At 53.5% G+C, this 18,114-nt stretch overlaps 2 protein-coding genes and 2 non-coding genes across 5 annotated transcripts in view; all 4 read right to left on the reverse strand.

The window, feature by feature from the left end:
• Positions 1–5,408, reverse strand: part of PLXDC1 (plexin domain containing 1) — an 86,042-nt gene extending 80,634 nt beyond the window's left edge. The window contains exon 1 of one of the 2 annotated variants that reach the window (XM_054458060.2): positions 5,364–5,408. Coding sequence is in view for 1 of the 2 variants with exons in the window: in XM_054458059.2 (XP_054314034.1) it covers positions 3,794–3,869 (76 nt within the window). In the remaining variant the exon portion in view is untranslated. Of the gene's footprint in view, positions 1–3,793; positions 4,070–5,363 lie in introns of those variants that run through there. The other variant, XM_054458059.2, reaches the window with a different exon arrangement.
• A 761-nt stretch (positions 5,409–6,169) lies between these two features.
• On the reverse strand, positions 6,170–6,241 carry TRNAC-GCA (transfer RNA cysteine (anticodon GCA)). The gene has a single exon. It is a non-coding gene; the product is annotated as a tRNA-Cys (tRNA).
• A 699-nt stretch (positions 6,242–6,940) lies between these two features.
• Positions 6,941–7,012, reverse strand: TRNAC-GCA (transfer RNA cysteine (anticodon GCA)). Its single transcript has one exon. It is a non-coding gene; the product is annotated as a tRNA-Cys (tRNA).
• Positions 7,013–9,299: 2,287 nt separating this feature from the next.
• Positions 9,300–18,114, reverse strand: ARL5C (ADP ribosylation factor like GTPase 5C). Its single transcript, XM_063656974.1, has 6 exons — positions 17,955–18,114; positions 17,319–17,379; positions 15,132–15,279; positions 13,693–13,776; positions 12,872–13,167; positions 9,300–9,418 (listed from the first exon to the last, which is right to left on the reverse strand). The coding sequence occupies exons 1-5, from the start codon at positions 17,998–18,000 to the stop codon at positions 13,042–13,044; spliced, it is 465 nt and encodes a 154-aa protein (XP_063513044.1). The 5' UTR covers positions 18,001–18,114; the 3' UTR covers positions 9,300–9,418; positions 12,872–13,041.

The following is an 18,114-nucleotide window of genomic DNA, read 5'->3' on the forward strand; positions in this document are numbered from 1 at the left end:
ATACCCTCTCCCTTTCCTCTGGCAGGCAGGGACCCACTGAGGACCCTCACCTGGGGAGAGGGAAGGAGTCAAAGGAAGTGCAGGGAGGGACCACCAGGTAGCAGAAGGGAAGAGGGAGGGAGGGGAGGCGAGGGAGGGGAGGGGAGGGGAAGGGAAGGGAGGGGAAGGGAGGGACAGCAAGAAGAGTTCAGCTTTCTGTGTGTGTCCCTTGAGGGGAGAGTCTAGGATCTGTGCCACCTCTGATATACTCACTCAATCACTCACTCATTCATTCAATACACTTTTATTGAGTCCCAGGCACTGTGCTTGGTGCTGGGGGGACACAAGCCCTGTGCCCAGGAAGAGTCTAGTTTTCTTCATGGAGACATAAAAAATCAATCATTTGGTAAGGGCTATGAAGAAAATCAGACAGAGGAAAGTGTTGGGGTTGTTGCTACTCTACACAGAGCCATGAGGTGGGCCTCTCTGAGGAAGGTCCCCTTGAGCTGATTAAGACCTGAATGAGAAGAAGCCAGTTAGTTACCTGTGGATCGGAGGGGATGGCAGCTGGAGTGGGTTAAGGGGTGAATCTGGGGAGAGCTAGAGAAGATGGTGGGATGAGGGAGGGGCTGCCTGACCACCGTAAGTTCACATTTTAGTCTCAGGTTGTTGGAGCCCTAGAGACAATCTGGCCCAACCTCCTTCCTTCCTTTTTTTAAAAAAAGATGGGACCTCGCTATGCCGCCCTCACTATGTGGCATGATCATAGCTCACTGCAGGCTCCAGTTCCTGGGATTAAACGATCCGCCTGCCTCAGCCTTCCGAGTACCTGGGACTACAGGTGCACACCGCCATGCCCAGCTAATTTTTAATTTTAATTTTTTTTTTTTTTGACAGAGTCTCGCTCTGTTGCCCAGGCTGGAGTGCAGTGGTGCAATCTCAGCTCACTATAACCTCTGCCTCTCGGGTTCAAGCTATTCTCCTGCCTTAGCTTCCTGAGTAACTGAGATTACAGGCATGCACCACCATGCCTGGCTAATTTTTGTATATTTAGTAGAGACGAGGTTTCACCATGTTAGCCAGGCTGGTCTCAAACTCCTGACCTCAGGTGATCCGCCCGCCTCGGCCTCCCAAAGTGCTGGGATTACAGGCATGAGCCACCCTGCCTGGCCTAAATCATTTATAGAGATGGGGTCTCACTATTTTGCCCAGGCTGGTCTCAAACTCCTGGTCTAAATCTATCCTTCCACCTCAGCCTCCCAAAGTGTTAGGATCACAAGCATGAGCCACCATGAACGGTGCAAGCCCCTATTTTATAGACAGGGAAACCTTCCTCAGAGAAAGGAGGAAGCTGTCAGGGTCACCAGTGGTTGGTACTGAGCCTGGCCTCCTGCAGGACTCCCAGGCCAGGATGCCAACTCTCGCTGCCTCTTCTTTATCTGTCATACGCACCTCTGGTTCCATCTGACCAGACTGTCAATTCCCCTGGCCCCCGCTCCTCACCCCCAGGCCATCTTCCTGTCTGTCAGCCTGGTCTCCCCTGCTGTCTGACTCTATCTTTGGGCCACTTATCTCTCTGCTGCTGCTGTTCTAATGATAGATGAGGTTTCAAGGCTCTACCAAACAAGCCTGTCCATCAGGAGCGAGGGGAGATCTCAGCTACTTCCCAAGGCCCCCCACCAGCCCCGCAAACCCAGAGCCTTGGGGAAGGATGCCAGCATCTCTTCAGGTCCTGCTCCCAGCTGCCCTTCCACTGGTCACAGGGACTCTGCCATCAGTCAGGTCAGGCTGCCCCTCCTTAGCAACTCTCCCCCAGAATGTCTTTCTCCTACATCTGGCCTCCCCAGACACCCGCTTCCTCCTCATAGGTCCTCCTGCCTGTGAAATCCTGCCTGGCCTGTGAAAAGGGCACCGGACTGGGAGTCAACAGCTGCCGCCTCTGGCTTCTTACAGATTCCTTAAGTCTAACCTCCATCCCTCCTGCTGGAGAAAAATGCATTTCTCCTGGCTCAATCTCTGTCAAAGCCAAGAAGACAGGGTGGCCTCTACTTAGAGAAGTGATTCAAGTCTCTGCCTGCCCCACTCTTCCTGGGCTCCTCAACCATCTACTACCCCAACCCTACTCTGAAGGGGCCGCCCTCAGCCAGGCCTGGGTCTGGCCACTATCTCCCAGCCCATCCTTGTTACCTCCCAATTCCCCCTTCCCCAGCCCTCTCCGTGGTTCACCCAATCCAGCCAAAGGTTCAGATCCTCCCCTCATAAACTCTGTTACACCCAGAGTTCAGAAGATCACACCAGGTTGAGGATTCAAAGGAGCCCAGAAATTATTCGTAACATATCCAACTCTGTCCTGTTTACCTTGATTTTTTAAAAGTAGCAGTTACCCATAAAGATCCTAACAAATATGAAAAGGAAAGGCAATTATAAAAAATCCTTCATTATTCCACACACAAGAGTCAAAGATTTTGCCAACAGCCTCACTTTATAAATGCAAAAATAGGTCCAGAGAGAGAAAGTAACTTGCCTAAAGTCACACAGCAAGTGAGATGGCGGGACCAGAAGCCACGTCTCTGGCCACCCTCTGTGTGGTCTCCCTGAAAATTGGTGGTTCTCACCAGCAGCTTCTCGGCTCATCAGCTCCACTGCCCATCAGCTCCACTGCCCTCTGCCCACACTTCCCACTGTCAGCCTCCTTCCCCTCCCACCCCCCACATACTCTTCTTCTCAGTAGGGACCCAGGTCTGTCTCAGCTACATGCTGGGACCATTAAAGTCAAGAACATTGCCACTGCCACTGTGCCTGGTGCCAGCACACCCCTGAGACACAGCAGGTCAACCACAGCACTCGCCTCAACAGCCCCTCCCTCACCCCACCTGAGGGGCGCCCATGCCAATGATGCATAGGTCTCTATCTTCTTAATCATCTCTGTCGAGGGGCCAGGCTGCAAATTACCCATCTCCCCAACCCCAGAGAAAGTCTAGGTGCATAGGGGAGAACAGAGACTATGAAACTTATACCATGAGGGATTCCAGGTAGATCTCAGAAAGGACTTCCAGGTGGGAGAGATGAGTTTGGAGAACTGGTAGGGGGGAAGAGGAGTGTGCAGAACGGGACGCCTCCCTCCACCCCCTACCCCAGTGCCCCATCTAGAGCCAGAGTAGCTGAAAGCCAAAGGCTGCCAGGGCAAATGGGAGCAGGTGTGAGGACGGGGACCCTTGAGGCTGGGGGTGCAGGAGCAGCAAGTTGCTTCTTCCTGGGCCCACTGCCTCTCTACTGACACCAAATAGGCAAGGGAAGGTGACCGAATGGCTGCTGCCTTCCCAGGGAGAGACGCTGTGTCTCCACCATCCCCCTGGCTGCTCCCACCTATCCCTAGCCCGGATCAGCTTTGGGGTCGGGGGTGTGGCAGAGAAGAGGAAAAGAAGGCATGGCTGGGGCAGGTGCCTCCCCAGGCTCACATCTCATCAGAATTCAGCCTTGCCTGGGGTGATCAGGGGTCCTGATGACTCTCCCGCTGTCCCCTTTCAGAGCCCATGGCCACATAGAGCCCCCTCTCCTAAGGTCCCTCCAGTATCCTTCCAGGAGGGAAGGAGAGGTCCGGGCATCGGTGTCTCCACCATCACTCACACACCCTATGTGTTTGGGAAAGCGGGGTCCCTATCCACCTGCCCACAGCCCACAGCGCTCCTGGCCTCCTGCGGACAATGCCCCCGTCGCGTACATCGCCAGGCCGTCCACACCTGCCCATGCCCACACCTGCCTGCCCGTCCCTCCCCGCCCCCAGCCCACCCGGGCCGGCTCCCGCCAGTCCTACCTGCTCCGGGCTGAGGGCTCAGCGCCCGGGCAGCCTCCCTGAGCACCAGCACCAGGAGCCAGAGCTCGCCTCGCATGGTGGGTGCCCGGACCTGCCCCCGGCCTGCTTGCTGCCCCGGTCCTGACGAGGGAGGGGGCCCTGGCTCAGGCTCCGGCCGCACGGTCCCCGGGGCTGGCAGAGGGGCGGGCGGAGAGGAGGCGGCGGAGCGCGGGGCCGGGCGAGACGGCAGGAGCGGCGAGAGCGCGAGCGGAGCGCGAGGCTGCGGCCTCCGGGAGCAGGCGGGGAGCTGTGGGGGGCCGCTGGGTCGGTGGGGGTGGGGGGGAAGCTGGGGCAGGGGGCGGGGCGGGGGGCGCGGCGTCTTTGGGGGCTCTCCCGGCGCCTGCCCTCAGCCCTCCCGGAGCGCTCCCCTAGAGCTCCTGCAGCCGCTCCCAAGGCAAGGGGTGCAGAGTAGGGGATAGGACGGGAGCCCCTCGGGCTGAGAGAACCCCTAGAAGCATCAGCCGCCCCGCGCGCCTGAGCTCCTGGCTCCCTTTCCCTCCTCCGTTCCGCCGGGAAAGCTGCAGAGAGAAGGCCCGAGGGACTGGACCCCTGGAAGGCACAGGCGCCCCCTCCCTGGGCCACAGGCCCCTGCCTGTCCCCCGCCCCCAGCTCCTCCAAGCTCTGCGACTTCCTGAGCTGTTCTTCGGAATTCTGTGCGTCTCTGATGCTTTGTCCTCCAGCCCCCACCCCCAGGAATCTCCCCCTGCAGCAAAGACCCCCAGCTTTTCTCCCCAAGAGGGGCCTGAATCCTACCCCCATTCCATGATTCCACCTTATCCCTCCACCCCCCATTTCCAGCACCGATTTGCCCCCCAAGCCTAGCAGACGTGAGGGTGGAGGGGGCCTGGCTACCCCTTACTCTGCAACAGCCTGGACCCCTCCCCACGAGTAGGTAACCCGGGCCTCCTGCCTCTCTGGGGCCTCCAAGCCTGCTCAGGGCCAGACCCAATCAATCTTCAGAGCCAGCCCCAGACGAGGAAATGGCTCACCCCACCTGCCACTACCTTCTAACAGGCTCTGGGGATAGATCATCTTTTTATTTTTTCTTCTAGGACAGAATAAAAATACCCGCAATGTAGGATATTTAATAGACGGCAAGGAATCAGGTCAGGACACGAAGGTGACTCTTCCCTCCCCTGACCTACTTCGTTCTTGTGACGGCAAGGAGCTGGGGCACTGGAGAGTGGGAGACGGGGTGAGGGGGCATCCTGGCTTCTAGTGGGCTGGGGCCTAGGGACTAGAAAACCGCGGAGAGGAAGGGTGCGAACGCTGAGCGCCATTGGAGAAGTTTTCCAGGAGGAGGGATATGGGTGGGGACAAGAGAAGGTAGGTACACTGTGGGCTGGAAGAGGCAGATTCCGTGGCACTGAGGTTAAAGAAAAAAAAAAAAAGAAAAGAAAAGAAAAAAAAAACACCTAAGAAAGGAAACAACTAAAGGCTCTCTAATCTCTTAGAACGCCGGTTCCTCCTTCCGCCGGGCCCAGAGTCCTACAGACTACCTCCTCCAGCCCTAAACCCAATGTCCCCTTACCGTGGAACAAGGCAAGGCCGGTCTGTAAATTCTTCTTAATGTCTAATTTAAATCCCAACTTGGCGGACTCTCAAACAGGATCAGATAGGCAGCTGCCTCCAGCTGCAGCTACTTGCTGCCCTCAAGTGGCCACGTGACGAGCCACAACCCTCTCGTCCTGCGGGTTTCTTCTTTCCCCGGCCTGCCCATCCCCTGTTTCCGACCTCCTGCCTTCCTCGAGGTCAAGGTGAGAAGTCTCAGGACGGATTCCAGCTCCAGCCCCGGCGTCTTTGCACATTTCTCCATCTGGGGTACCTCGTGGTCTGTCTTACAAGAAGAGCTCAGGCTGAAACATAAACTTGTAAATAGTAGAAGCAAATGTGTAAATTTTAATGTAAGCCTCTAGAACTTGAGATCGTAATCACCTGCAGGGTGTGTGTGTGTGTGTGTGTGTGTGTGTGTGTGTGTATTTTGTTTGTTTTTTGAGACAGGTTCTCGCATGTTGCCTAGGCTGCAGTGCAGTGCTGCGATCATAGCTCAGGGCAGCTTCCAACTCCTGGACTCAAGCGATGGGGGAGCGTATATGAAAACACAGATTTCTGGACTCCACCCTCAAGTTTCTAATTCACTAGGTCTGGGATGAGGCCCGAGCGTACCCAGGTAATGCTGCTGGTCCCAGGACCACATTTTGAGAGCCACTGCTGTTGAATCCCCAGTTCCTTGCAGTCCCTCACTGCTCCTCGTCTGCCAGTAGGAGTAAAAGCAAACAGCTTAGGAAAAATCGACACCCGGGACAAAAACAGTATAGTATCTCGAAAGTGTTAAAGAGGGGGCACCCGGATTTGAACCGGGGACCTCTTGATCTGCAGTCAAATGCTCTACCACTGAGCTATACCCCCCCTACCGTCAAAACGACCGCAGGTAGTCACTTAATGCTATTGCTGCGCAGGCGCTGTGTGGCGTTCTCGAAGGGAAGTGGAAGTGGGGTAAGACGTTTACAAGAGATGGAAAATATACAACTCCCAGAAGAATTACTCACTTGGAAGCAGGGGTTGTTTCCTGAAGCTCTGAGTTGAAGATCCCCACTGGTAGTGTAAGAAAATGTATTCCTGGGGTGTGGAAGGAGAAGTCTCTCGAAATATTTCACTTCGGGGGCGTCCCACTCTCCTGTCCTGCAGAAGACCCCTTGTCACGTCTCGGAGCTTCTTTCTCCCTCCCACATGCTCACGCGGCTCCTCCCGACCTGTCTTCCCCAGCCCAACTCTTAGAAACAGCCTCCTTCCCGCCAAGAAAGAGCCGTCGGGGTCACTGGCCAGGCTGACCTGGGGGTGCGCTCGCCTCTGCCCTGCCATTGCGAGGTTGAGCCACCCGTACCGTGTTCCAAGGGTCAGCCCGGAGCTCCTCGCCCTCACTCGCATTGCATTCCACCCTGGGTACACACACAGGCTGAGCCACTGGCAGGGGCCAGGACTCCATCCTCACTCGCCTGCGAAAGCAAAAAGGGTGGCAGGGCCCGAGCCTCTCTCCCATTCCATCTGTGCGGGAACTCTTTAGGGGACCTCCGGAGACGAACAAAACAGGATAACTCCGGCGTACAGAGGGGGCACCCGGATTTGAACCGGGGACCTCTTGATCTGCAGTCAAATGCTCTACCACTGAGCTATACCCCCACCACGCCAGCATGCTTTTATTAGAGTAAATTTCTATGGAATAGGGGTGTGGTCTTCATTTTCCCTTTAAGTTTTAATCTGAGGATTGCGTCGGGATACCTATTGAAAAAAACACAAAATACAGTGGGAATGGCTAGAACTCCGGAGTTCTTCCTTCATAGTCACGCTTTCGGAAAACCAACTAGATTAAGGAATCTTGGGCCGGGCGCGGTGGCTCACGCCTGTAATCCCAGCACTTTGGGAGGCCGAGGCGGGTGGATGATAAGGTCAGGACATCGAGACCTCTTGGCTAACACAGTGAAACCCCGTCTCTACTAAAAATACAAAAATTAGCCGGGTGTGGTGGCGGGCGCCTGTAGTCCCAGCTACTCCGGAGGCTGAGGCAGGAGAATGGCGTGAACCCGGGAGGCGGAGCTTGCAGTGAGCCGAGATCGCGCCACTGCACTCCAGCCTGGGCGACAGAGCGAGACTCCGTCTCAAAAAAAAAAAAAAAAAAAGGAATCTTGGGCCCTCTATATCCGTGCCTAGACTCTCCCCCAAATGACCACTGACTGGCTTGAGAAAAGGACTGTCCCCAGGACCGCCCCAGGTCTAGGGATGTACAGATGAACAGACTGGATCTCCATCTTGTCTCCTGGGCTTTTCCAACCCCAGGGTCGCTCCTCCCCTTTTCTCAAACCAAAAGCCAGTTTGAGGAACAGAGGAGAAGGCTGAAATAAGAGGTAAGCATTTTTCAATAGCATTTATTACAGCCTTATAAAAATCCTAATACAGTATTTTTTAAAAATCCTGGCCGGGTGCGGTGGCTCACGCCTGTAAGAGCTCCCAGCACTTTGGGAGGCCGAGGCGGGCGGATCACGAGGTCAGGAGATCGAGACCATCCTGGCCAACATGGTGAATCCCCATCTCTACTAAAAATACAAAAAAATTAGCAGGGCGTGGTGGTGCGCGCTTATAGTCTCCGCTACTCGAGAGGCTGGGGCAGGACAATCGCTTGAACCCGGGAGGCGGAGGTTGCAGTGAGCCGAGATCGCGCCACTACTGCACTCCAGCCTGGGCGGCAGAGAGAGACTCCAACAACAATAACAAACAAACAAACAAAAAATCATTACACAAAGACAAACAAAATAAGCAGCCCCTGTAGGAATCTGGTATATTTGGGAGGAGTGGGATTCACATTGGAAGGACACTAGAAGTAAAGGGGATGCTGTGGAGTGGCTTAAAGTCCAAGAGCTGTGGTCAGAGTCAGCATCTCAGAGGGAATGGGAAGACGAGGAGAAGTGGAATCCCTGCAGTGCAAAGGGCTGTCCCTCTCTGGGACGTCCTGTCCTCCTCCATTTCCCCTTCCAGTTTTTGCCTCTACCCTCCCCGCCTTGAGCCCACCTTCTTCACCTTTCTAGAATCTCCTTTGCCCAAAGGGAATGGGACAAAAATGGCTGAGGGGCTAAAAAGCCTGAGGGTGGAAGTAGGTTTGAGGAAATAAAGAGCAATTCCAGGGGTGTCTTTTTTTTTTTTTTTTTTTTTTGAGACGGAGTCTCGCTCTGTCGCCCAGGCTGGAGTGCAGTGGCGCGATCTCAACTCACTGCAACCTCCGCCTCCCGGGTTCAAAGGATTCTCCTGTCTCAGCCTCCCAAGTAGCTAGGATTACAGACGCCCGCCACCACGTCCGGCTAATTTTTGTGTTTTGTTTTGTTTTGTTTTGTTTTGTTTGAGACGGTGTCTCGCTCTGTCACCCAGGCTGGAGTGCAATGGCACAATCTCGGCTCACTGCAACCTCCACCTCCCGGGTTCAAGCAATTCTTCTGCCTCAGCCACCCGAGTAGCTGGGACTACAGGCGTGCACCAACACCAAGCTAATTTTTATATTTTTAGTAGAGACAGGGTTTCACCGTGTTAGCCAGGCTGGTCTCCAACTCCTGACCTCAAGTGATCCTCCCGCCTCAGCCTCCCAAAGTGCTGGATTATAGGCGTGAGCCACCGCGCCCAGCCTCAGGGGTCTCTTAATCTCCCCCCCCCCCCCCCCCAACACACACACACATTATTCCTATGGAGAGATTGAGGGCTGAGGAGAGGGAGAGAGTTCCACTCCCTAAATCTGCAACATATCCAGCATTTCCCCGACATCTCCAAGAAGGATGCCTGCGGCCATGGAGTGAGGAGCAGCTTATTCTGCTGTGCTGTCTGCAGGAATCCAAGGTATGCAGTAACGGGTTGGGAGAATGGTGTCAATCTCACTGTCCATAGCAGCCACTGCTCCCACCAGAGAACCATAGAAAAGTAATAAATAGCCACTTGATTTTCCACCCATGTTGACCATGCAAAACCCCAAAGTTTCTGGTTGACCTCAGACTGGAACACCAGTTAGCAGCGGCCTGAGATTCCATCTACCCGAGCCCGGCAGGCAGCCTGCAGGGAGGAAGGAACAGGAGGGGTCAGCCTATCCCAAGAGAATGATGGCCTTCAAGTCTCCAGCCCTTGCCCAGAGCGGACTGGGTGCAGGAACCAAAGTTACATCCAACAATTCAATTAACAGAGATGAACTGACTTGAGTACCTGCTGTGCATCAGGTACTGTGCAAGGCTCTGGAGTTACTGGTGAAAAAGCAGACATGCCCCTGAGGCTTCCTGTCTAGTGAAAGAGATGGATACTAAATAAATGGTCAGACACATAATTCTGTAATTACATACTGTGATAAAGGAAATATACAGAGGCCTCTGGATGCCTGAGCGTCAGGGAGGGCTTCTCTGAGGAAGGAGCCTGGAGACTCACCTTGCTGGGCCCCTTAGCTGTGTCTCTGGGCAAGGATTCTTCACGGCGATCTGTGCCAGAAAGAGGTTCCCTATGCAAGTTCCCCCATTAGATTGTAAGCAACTCCGGCGCATGGGTGGAGTCTTGGTCATCTCTGTATCATCCTCAGCCTCGGTCTGGCACCGCACAGGCAACATGGGGGGTACTTAGAAAATGCTGATTGGGCCAGGCGCAGTGGCTCACGCCTGTAATCCCAGCACTTAGGGAGGCGGAGGCGGGTGGATCACCTGAAGTCGGGAATTCGAGACCAGCCTGACCAACATGGAGAAAGCCCGTCTCTGCTAGAAATACAAAAATCAACTGGGCATGTTGGCGCATGCCTGTAATCTCAGCTACTTGGGAGGCTGAGGCAGGAGAATCACTTGAACCCGGGAGACAGACGTTGCAGTGAGCTGAGATCATGCTATTGCACTCCAGCCTGGGCAACAAGAGTGAAACTCCACTCAAAAAAAAAAAAAAAAAAAGTGGCCGGGCGCAGTGGCTCACGCCTGTAATCCCAGCACTTTGGGAGGCCGAGGCGGGCGGATCATGAGGTCAGAAGATCGAGACCAACCTGGCTAACACGGTGAAACCCTGTCTCTACTAAAAATACAAAAAAAAAATTAGCCGGGCGTGGTGGCTCACACCTGTAATCCCGGCTACTCGGGAGGCTGAGGCAGGAGAATGGCGTGAACCCGGGAGGCGGAGCTTGCAGTGAGCCGAGATCGCGCCACTGCACTCCAGCCTGGGCGACAGAGCGAGTCGCTGTCGAAGAAAGGGAGGGAGGGAGGAAGGGAGGAAGAGAGGAAGGGAAGGAAAGGAAGGGAGGGAAAATGCTGATTGAACTGACTGTGGGTTGTGGAAGAGGGTTCTCCTGACCCAGGGGGTGGCAAGGACACTGCTAGAAACATGTGGTCCCTTGGACTGACTTGCCTAAAGTCTCCCCTTCTTCAAAAAACACACCTGGGCCAGGCGTGGTAGCTCACTCATGTAATCCCAACACTTTGGGAGGCTGAGGCAGGAGGATCGTTTGAGTCCAGGTGTTTGAGACCAGCCATGGGCAACGTGGCAAAACCCTATCTCTACAAAAATACAAAAATTAGCAGGGCATGGTGGTGTGCGCCTGTAGTCCCGGCTACTAGGGAGGCTGAGGTGGGAGGATCGCTTGAGCCCAAGAGGTTGAAGCTGCAGTGAGCCATGTTTGCACAACTGTACTCCAGCCTGGGGGGCGACAGAGGGAGACCCTGCCTCAAAAAAAAAAAAAAAAAAAAAAAGATACCTGTGTGCCCAGCCTGCCATGATTCCACTTGACAGGTAAGAAGAAAGGGAAATTTTCCAGGCCTGATGTAAGGCCCTTTCTACGTGGCCCAGCTCCTTCAAATCCTCCAGGTGATTACTCAATAGCTACCTGCTCAGTGTCCCTTGTCAGATAACTTACCTAAAATTGCAACATTCCCTCCACACATTTCCACTCTCCCTTTTCTTTTCTTTGCTTTTACTTTTGGAAATGGGAGTCTGGATATGTTGCCCAGGCTGGACTCCAACTCCTGGCACCAAGCCATCTTCCTCAGACTCTCCAGTAGCTAGAACTACAGGCATGAACCACCATGCTGGCCCAATCTCTGTTTCTTACTCTTCATTCACCTTATCATTTATCACTTTTTTTTTTTTTTTTGAGACAGGATCTTGCTATGTCACCCAGACTGGAGTGCAGCAACATGGTCAGAGCTCAGTGCAGCCTGGAACTCCTGGGCTCAAGTGATTTTCCTGCCTCAACCTCATGAGTAGCTAGGAATACAGGTGTGTGCCACCACATCCAGCGTTTTTGTTTTTTTTTTTTTTTTTGGTAAAGACAGAGTCTCGCTCTGTTGCCAAAGCTTTTCTCAAATTCCTGGGCTCAAGCCATTTACCATTTTCTTTCTTTTTTTTGAGATGGAGTTTCGCTCTTGTTGCCCAGGCTGGAGTGCAATGGTATGATCTTGACTCACTGCAACCTCCGCCTCCTGGGTTCAAGCCCTTCTCCTGCCTTACCCTCTCGAGTACCTGGGATTACAGGCATCCGCCACCACACCCGGCTAATTTTTGTATTTTTAGTAGAGACGCGGTTTCTCCATGTTGGTCAGGCTGGTCTCGAACTCCCGACCTCGGGTGATCTGCCCGCCTCGGCCTCCCAAAGGGCTGGGATTACAGGCATGAGCCACTGCACCCTGCCATCATTTTCTGACTATATATTTTTCTTGTTTATCATCTGCCTCCCCTACCAGAAAGTAAGCTCCATGAGGGCAGGGATTTTTGTCTGTTTTGCTCACTGCTGTTTCTCCAGTGCCTAGAACAGTACCTGGCACAAAGGAGGTGCTCAAGAAAGATTTGTGTACTGAATGGTGTCATTTACTCTACAGAAACTCTAGGAGATATAATGATCCTCTTCCTTACAGATAAGAAACTGAATGTCAGGGTGAGTCAATGATTTATTTCTGCCTGGAAGGCTTGTTCCCCAGGTCTCCCCATGGCTGTCTCCTACTCTTCACTCAGGTCTCAGCTCAAAAGTCACCTCTTAGGAGAGGCCAGCCCTGACCACCAGAACTAAATCAGACCTATCCTTCTCCCCTCCATTTCTGGTAGCCAGTGGGATTCTTCACATCACTTCTCAGCACCTAAGATTATTGTGGCCGGGAGCGGTGGCTCATGCCTGTAATCCCAACACTTTGGAAGGCCGAGGCCCGTGGATCACCTGTGGTCAGGAGTTCAAGTCCAGCCTGGCCAATGTGGCGAAACCCCATCTTTACTAAAAATATAAAAATTAGCCAGGTGTGGTGACGGGCACCTGTAATCCCAGCTACTCAAGAGGCTGAGGCAGGAGAATCGCTTGAACGTGGGAGGCAGAGGTTACAGTGAGCTGAGGTCGTGCCATGGCACTCCAGCCTGGGCAACAAGAGCAAAACTCTGTCTCAAAAAAAAAAAAAAAAAGAGACAGATTATTGCGTTTAGGCGGAGTGCTACCTCTTTCTCCATGAGAACAAGCCCCTGAGAGCAGGGATGCTGTCTGCTTGTGGCTTACCCACTACATCTCACCTGTGGGGAGATGTCCAATTGGCTTGGCCCAGGAGCCAACTGTGAACCAGATTCTCACAGGAGAGAGGCAGGAGAAGGGTTCTGATGGTCAGTCATCCATTGGTTCAGCCAGGCCCTGGAGATCCAGGTAAGGCAGCCACTAACCCTTCCTTGGTGAGGGCACAGCAGCCTTATATGTGCCACGAGTGGTCTTTGATGGTGCTGAGAGTAAGGAAATGGGAGATCTCCACCATCCTCATGGAGTCCTTCACATCCTGCTTATTGGCAAATATCACAACTGAAGAATCCCGCAGAGCCTGTGGACAGAGGAGCCCAGCCCCAGTCAGCCTACTAGTGCCCAGCCTTCCTTCCTACTGCCTCACAGGCTCTCTCTGGCTCCCTCTCCAGCTGTCCCAGCGAAAGAGGCCCATGCCCGGATGGGGCAGAGATGGGGGCCCCGTCACAATGGTAGCAACCACATCAAATGACATCAGCAGCTCAAGGAAAGCCTCTTTATGACAATCCCATAGGTGGGAATTGACGATCCTCCTCATTTTATACTTGGGGAAACTGAGGATTAGAGAGGTGAAGTCACTTGTCCAAAGTCCTACAGTGAATGAAAGATGGAGTTAGAACTTGAACCAGCAACTATGGCTTCTATAGTCAATTGCACTGAGGGTACTGACGCCCTTCATCAGGCACAAACCAGCCCTCCTCATGCTGCTGGTATAGAGGCTCTCAGAAACTGGGACAGCAGGAATGAATCTCAGAGAAGCTAAGTGACCAGCCTGAGGGCACACAGCTAGTACCACTGGGCCCTCTCCCAACTGCAGGGGGCTTACCTCATGGGCCAGCATTTTATATAGCTCCTCCCGAGCGGTCAGCAGCCAATCCCGGTCCATGCTGTCAATCACAAGGATGATGAACTGGGCAGCAGAGGGGAGCCGTGAGAGACAGGCTTTCTCTTTGGTAAATGTGTTTCCTGCCCACTGTGTTTCCCCACTGGTCTCTGCACTGCCCAGATGCCAGCCCCAGAGAAGTGAAAGCATGCAGCCTCAAGATTTCACCACTCTGCTTCCATTATAATTGTCTTTTTTTTTGAGGCGGAGTCTCGCTCTGTCACCCAGGCTGAAGTGCAGTGGCACAATTTTGGTTCACTCCAACTTCTGCCTCCTTAGTTCAAGCGATTCTCCCACCTCAGCCTCCCAAGTAGCTGCGATTACAGGCGCATGCCACCACACCCGGCTAATTTTTGTATTTTTAGTAGAGATGGGGTTTTGCCATGTTGGCCAGGATGGTCTCAAACTCCTGACTTCAGGTCATCTGCCTGCCTCAGCCTCCCAAAGTGCTAGGATTACCACCAGGTGAGCCGCCACACCTGGCCTGTAATTGTCTTTTCTATCCAGACATGGGAATAGCGCACCTCTGACTGTGTGGCAGAGGCTGTGCTACGTAAGCACTGGGTGTTCGTGACTCCATTTAGGCCTCACCACAACCCTGTGGACTTGGTACTGTTAGTATCCCCATTTTACAAATGAAGAGACTGAGGCTCAGTGAGGCTATGTATCTTGCTCTTGACCACAAAGCTGGTGAGTAGCAGTGCTGGAAATGGAACCCAGCTCTGTCTTGGTCCAGGAATTAAACCACTGAATTCTACTCCTGCTGGAGTAAGAAAGTAGGGCCCCTAGGGAGAAGGGGCCTACCCCATCCAGTGCATCAAACAGAAAGCTGCCAGCATTTGCCAGGAAGTATTCAAACACATTAACAGGCAGGCACTGCACTGTCTTGAGTATCTGACACATATACATTACATATTGGTTTGTTATTTAATTTTCACAACAACTTAGGGAGATCATTATATATATGTATATATAAATTTTTTTTTTTTGAGACAGAGTCTTGTTCTGTCGCCCAGGCTGGAGTTGCAATGGCGCGACCTTGGCTCACTGCAACCTCCACCTCCTAGGTTCAAGCAGTTCTCCAGTCTCAGCCTCCTGAGTAACTGGGATTACAGGTGCCTGCCACCACGCCCAGCTAATTTTTGTATTTTCAGTAGAGGTGGGGTTTCGCCATGTTGGCCAGGCTGGTTTCGAACTCCTGACCTCAGGTGATCCACCTGCCTCGGACTCCCAAAGTGCTGGGATTACAGGCATGAGCCGCAACAACCGACCATTATAATCTCTATTTCACAAGTTGGAGAACCAAGGCTCAGAGAGGTTACATGACTGTCTGATATCACACAGCTGCCTTGGAGACCCTTCAGCCCTGGTGCCCTCCTCACCTCAGTGTTGAAGCAATATGTGTTCCAGATAAAGCTCAGAGCCTCCTGTCTCACTATGTCCCACATGAGGAAGTGGGTCTTCAGCAGAATGATCTCCTCCATGTTGCTGCCAATGATGGGACACGTATGGACCACCTCATTGGACAAGCTGGGGAGGTAGGAGTGGGCACCAAGAGCTCAGTCCAGCCTACTCCCAACTCTGGCCCCCAAATGCTGTACTCCCAAAGCAGTCTGAATCTAACTCAGAACAAGTCCGCCCAGGTTCACCAAACACCTGCTGGGAGCCAGGCCTTGTGCTGGGCCCTGGGGAATGAAGACAGGAGTGAGACCAAGCCCTGCCCTGGCTTGGACCCCAGAGAAGGGAAACATCTTAGAGCAGGCTCCTCAAACTTTATCTCTTTTTTTCTTTTTATAGAAACAGGGTCTCACTGTGTTGCCCAGGCTTATCTTGAACTCCTGACCTTGGGCTCCTATCAAGAGATCCTCCTGCCTTGGCTTCTCTCTCTCTCTCTCTCTCTCTTTCTTTCACAGAGTCTCACTCTGTCGCCCAGTCTGGAGTGTAGGTACGATCATGTCTCCCAGGTTCAAGCAATTCTCCCGCCTCAGCCTCCTGAGTAGCTGGGATTACAGGCGCACGCCCCCACGCCCGGCTAATTTTTGTATTTTTGTAGAAATGGGGTTTTGCCATGTTGGCGGGGCTAGTCTCAAACTCCTGACCTCAAGTGATCCACCCACCTCGGCCCCCCAAAGTGCTGGGATTACAGGCGTGAGCCACCGCATCTGACCATGGTTTTGCTTTTTTTTTTTTTTTTTCCTTGAGATGTAGTCTCTCTCTGTCGCCCAGGTTGGAGTGCAGTGGCACAATCTCAGCTCACTGCAACCTCCGCCTCCCTTTGTCACCCAGGCTGCAGTACAGTGGTGCATTCTCAGCTCACTGCAACCTTTACCTCCCGGGTTCAAGTGATTCTCCTTCCTCAGCCTCAGAGTAGCTGGGATAACAGGCATGTGCCACCACCTCCGGCTAATTTTTATATTTTTTTAGTAGAGACGGGGTTTCACCATGTTGGCCAGGCTAGTCTCGAACTCCTGCCCTCAGGTAGATCCACCCGCTTCAGCCTCTCGAAGTGCTAGGATTACAGGCGTGAGCCACCTTGCTCAGCCCTTTGTTGTTGTTGTTGTATTTTTAGTAGAGACGAGGTTTCACCATGTTGGCCAGGCTGCTCTTGAACTCCTGATCTCAGGTGATCCGCCCGCCTCGGCCTCCCAAAGTGCTGCGATTACCTGCGTAAGCAACTGCGCCCTGCCATGGTTTTGCATTCCTAATAAGCGTTCAGGTGATGCCTATGTGACTAGTCTGTAGACCACACTTTGAGAAGCGAGAGTTTAGAAAAATGAGACAGACACAGTGAGGGACACCAGAGAGGTGCTTTGTTTAAAGTGACATAGAAAATATACACATGCTTTTATATGTAAATAATGCTTCTGAAAAGTTACCGCAAAGTTACAATAGGAGGAAAACTAGTTACCGCAAAGTTACAATAGGAGGAAAACTAGGAGCTAGAGGCAAGAAGGAAACTTACTTTTCACTGTGTATTCCTCCATTGTTTGAACTTTTCCTTTATAATTTTTTAAAATCATTACATGTATTACTTTTTCATGGAAAAACTTCTCCTAAGTAAATACTTTGGAGGCTGTAAAATGGGAGAGGTGCCATCCAGAGAGCGAATATCGGGGAAAGCTGCGATCGGTATTTACTCAGCACCACCCATATGTGCCAGGCTTGCTAGACCAGGAGCTACAGAGCCTCAGTGAGCCTTTGGGTTTGAAGAAGGGGAAGAAAGTTAACTGGCAGAGGGGACAGGGGTGAGAAAGGAGGGACCTGCCGCTAGAGGGAGCGAAGAGCACGGAGGCAGCTTGGGACACTTGGCAGGCCTGGAGCTGGGTTTGGCAGGGGCCCCGGGAAGATGAAGGAAAGCAGTGGGAGCTAGGGTTGCCTGTACGGTGCAGGATTTGAATGCCAGACCGAGGAGCCGCAGTACTAGGAAGGTCCAAGCAGCGTGCCCAATCGCTCCTCCGGACTACAGAGGAGCCCGGGAACCCAGGGAAGAGCTCCAGTGATTGGTCCCCATGCCTGTCATTCTGGTGGGAGGCCCAGCCCTCTACCCTCCCCGCCCGAGAGTCACTTACAATCCGTAGAGAATGGTGGTCTTTCCTTCATTGTCCAGTCCCACGATGATAACCTTGTGCTCTGGAAGCGTCGGAGGAAGGGCAGCGTCAGGGCCAAACCCGATGACCAAGGGACTGTGTGCCCCCACCAGACCTCCCAGGAAGGAGATAGCGCTCCCCGCAGGCTGGGGACCTCTGCCCACATTACCGCGTCTGCTTCCCACCCAGCTCCGACACCTGCCCCACTCCGGGACGGTGGAAAAGACAGCTGAGCCCCCACCTCCCTTCACATTCTAGAAAAGTGTCTGAAAGGCCCAGGGCGCTTCTGGGCTTGCCAAGAGACGATGTCTAGAAAAAGAGTCTAACGCGAAGTCACAATCGCAGGAAACCCGCAGCAGCCCCCCATCCCCGCCGCTGGCGCCGTTTAGCGGGGAGAAAGGAGGCTCGCCCAGCTTTGCGTCCTGGGGCGCACCGAAGCGCCGGGACCCAAGAGGAGCCGTCAGGGACGGGGGCAGGGGAGGCCGCGGGGCAGTCGAGGAGCGCCCATATACGACCCTCGGAGCCCGAGGTCCCCCCGTGCGTCCGACCACAGATCAGAGGAGTCCCAGAAGAGAGCGAGATCAAAGCGCTCGCTTGGATGCCCTGTGCGCCCCTTACCCTGGTTCCCAGAGATGCTCATTAACTTGGGGATCAGCTGTCCCATGGCACTTCCCGGGCCCGACAGGTGCAGGAGGGCTCAGCGGCCTCAGGAGCGGAGTCGGCCCTGGTACTCGGAGGTCCTCTCCCCCTGGGAGGGTCTGGCAGGTTTTGCCTATGA

The sequence above is a fragment of the Pongo pygmaeus genome, chromosome 19, assembly GCF_028885625.2.
Source record: "Pongo pygmaeus isolate AG05252 chromosome 19, NHGRI_mPonPyg2-v2.0_pri, whole genome shotgun sequence".
Taxonomy (NCBI): Eukaryota; Metazoa; Chordata; class Mammalia; order Primates; family Hominidae; genus Pongo; species Pongo pygmaeus.